Source organism: Morone saxatilis, unplaced genomic scaffold, assembly GCF_004916995.1.
Source record: "Morone saxatilis isolate NCDOM2014 unplaced genomic scaffold, NCSU_SB_2.0 Contig10, whole genome shotgun sequence".
NCBI lineage: Eukaryota > Metazoa > Chordata > Actinopteri > Moronidae > Morone > Morone saxatilis.
In genome coordinates this window covers 3007093-3008820 of record NW_023339652.1, presented here as the reverse complement: position 1 = coordinate 3008820, position 1728 = coordinate 3007093, and the positions used below count along the sequence as shown (strand labels likewise).

Below are 1728 nucleotides of genomic sequence, written 5' to 3'. Positions count from 1 at the left end.
TGCCAGCCCTAAAAAGGTGTGTAAACTCTATTCCCCGCGGTGCATAAAAAAAAGAAAAGAAAAGATGGGTAAATTAGTTTCCTAGGTGGGGTTTACCCTCCTCTCCTGTACATCTCTGCATTTCCAGCGGCAGCCTTCCTGTAAAAGAGGGACCAGGAGGAAGCTCTGAGACGCGTCCGCAGAGCTCAGGCTTTGTACAGGAGGGGGCGGAGGGAGGGAGAGAGAGAGAGAGCTGTGACAGCGCTCATCACCCACTGAACAACCAGGACGGGTTGCATCCGAGCAATCGCTGCCATTCGCAGACGGAGTTTACAGCCTTTGCGCCGCTTTTTCTTTCGATCTTTTTCTGCCGCACCCCCTCCCTCTCCCGGTGCTGCCCAGCAAGTCGACCATGGTTTCTATAATTTCAGACCTGGACCCTCTGAAAAGCTGGAACGTGTTAAGGTAAGCGCCCGGTCAGTTTCTCCACAGCCTCGCCATTGTGAACGGGGTGATAGCAGACAGGGGATAGAGACAGAAGTGCGCTGGTGTTTTGGAGAAAATAAGGGTGGGACGCAGCGCAGGCAGGAGTTCGCCGCCCTCTGAGCTCTGGCTCCGGCGCTGCGGTGCGTAATTACGCACGGATTGCGCCGTTTGGCTATAATCTGCACCGTGTACAGCGCTTTTTCTACTTTCTGAGCTCCTCTCCCTCTTCTCCTCTGCTCTGTCATGAGACTGACGCATGCAAGCTGCTCTGTGTCTGCGTACATCTCATTAACCCCCGATGCTGCCCCGCACGGCGCTTCATCATCACCAGCATCTCCAAACTTCGTCCATTCCTTCGTAGAAGTAAGAATAACACTCATTTATCACCATCACCCCCCCCGAGCCGACCCCCCAGCCCCTCCCTCCTCCCCGCCCAGCCCCCCACCCAGCTGATTTGGTCCCTCCAAATGTTGAGAGAGTCTTGAGCACTGCCAGAAAAAGTGTGCCCCTGCAGGAATTTATCTTGAAACATTTACTCATGGCTGATTGCCTGCAACAGAGCGCTTTTAGAGAACATTCAATTTTATCTCTCCAGCTGCAAAACATGTTTTCAGCGCTGCTCCAGCAACGCAGCCCTTGTACTTGGCAGGAGGAGGCGGTTCTGACACAAATTTGATTCACTGAGCCTCCCCTGAGGTCAAAGGTGAAACTTCTCTTACTCACCTTGTCTTAAGCGAGCACTCTCCTTTTTGTCAAACAGCTATTAGACTCATAGGCAGGACACAAGGCTCCATCTCGGACCTGCAAATCACTATGAATACATTCACTGTCATTAAGCATCTCAGCAGAAAAGCCTATGAATTTAAAAGCTGGATTTTAAAAAAGGTCTTGTCCCTGAATATTTCAGCCATTTGATAAATAAGTCATTATTCCCTCGACAGACTCGGCGGCAGCGGCGGGGACTATCGCAAATTCTATTTTAGAAACGGAGAGAGGAGACAGAACCCTCAAGACCCTCAAATTATTCTTTTAATGCTGCCTCTCCCCTCTTTTATCATTTCTATCCCCCCGCTGCCCTCCATCCCACCATCATTATCCACAAATCCAAAATAGAAAATGAGTGGAGTAATGTAGAGCAGGCATATTTCAGTAAACTGCTGATGGACGGAGGAGGGGGCTTAATGATGTCATTTCCAAACGGGCATTGATGACCATCCAAACTGAGAAATGGGACATACAGCTGACCTGACACACACACACACA

The 1728-nt window shown here is 50.3% G+C and overlaps 1 protein-coding gene across 1 annotated transcript in view; it reads left to right on the top strand.

Annotated features, from left to right (window-relative positions):
* Positions 1 to 225: 225 nt before the first annotated feature.
* Positions 226 to 1728, top strand: part of celf2 (cugbp, Elav-like family member 2) — a gene marked incomplete in the record, with an annotated part of 193632 nt that continues 192129 nt past the window's right edge. Inside the window, 1 exon segment of the mRNA XM_035675514.1 lies at positions 226 to 444. Coding sequence (XP_035531407.1) covers positions 392 to 444 — 53 coding nt within the window.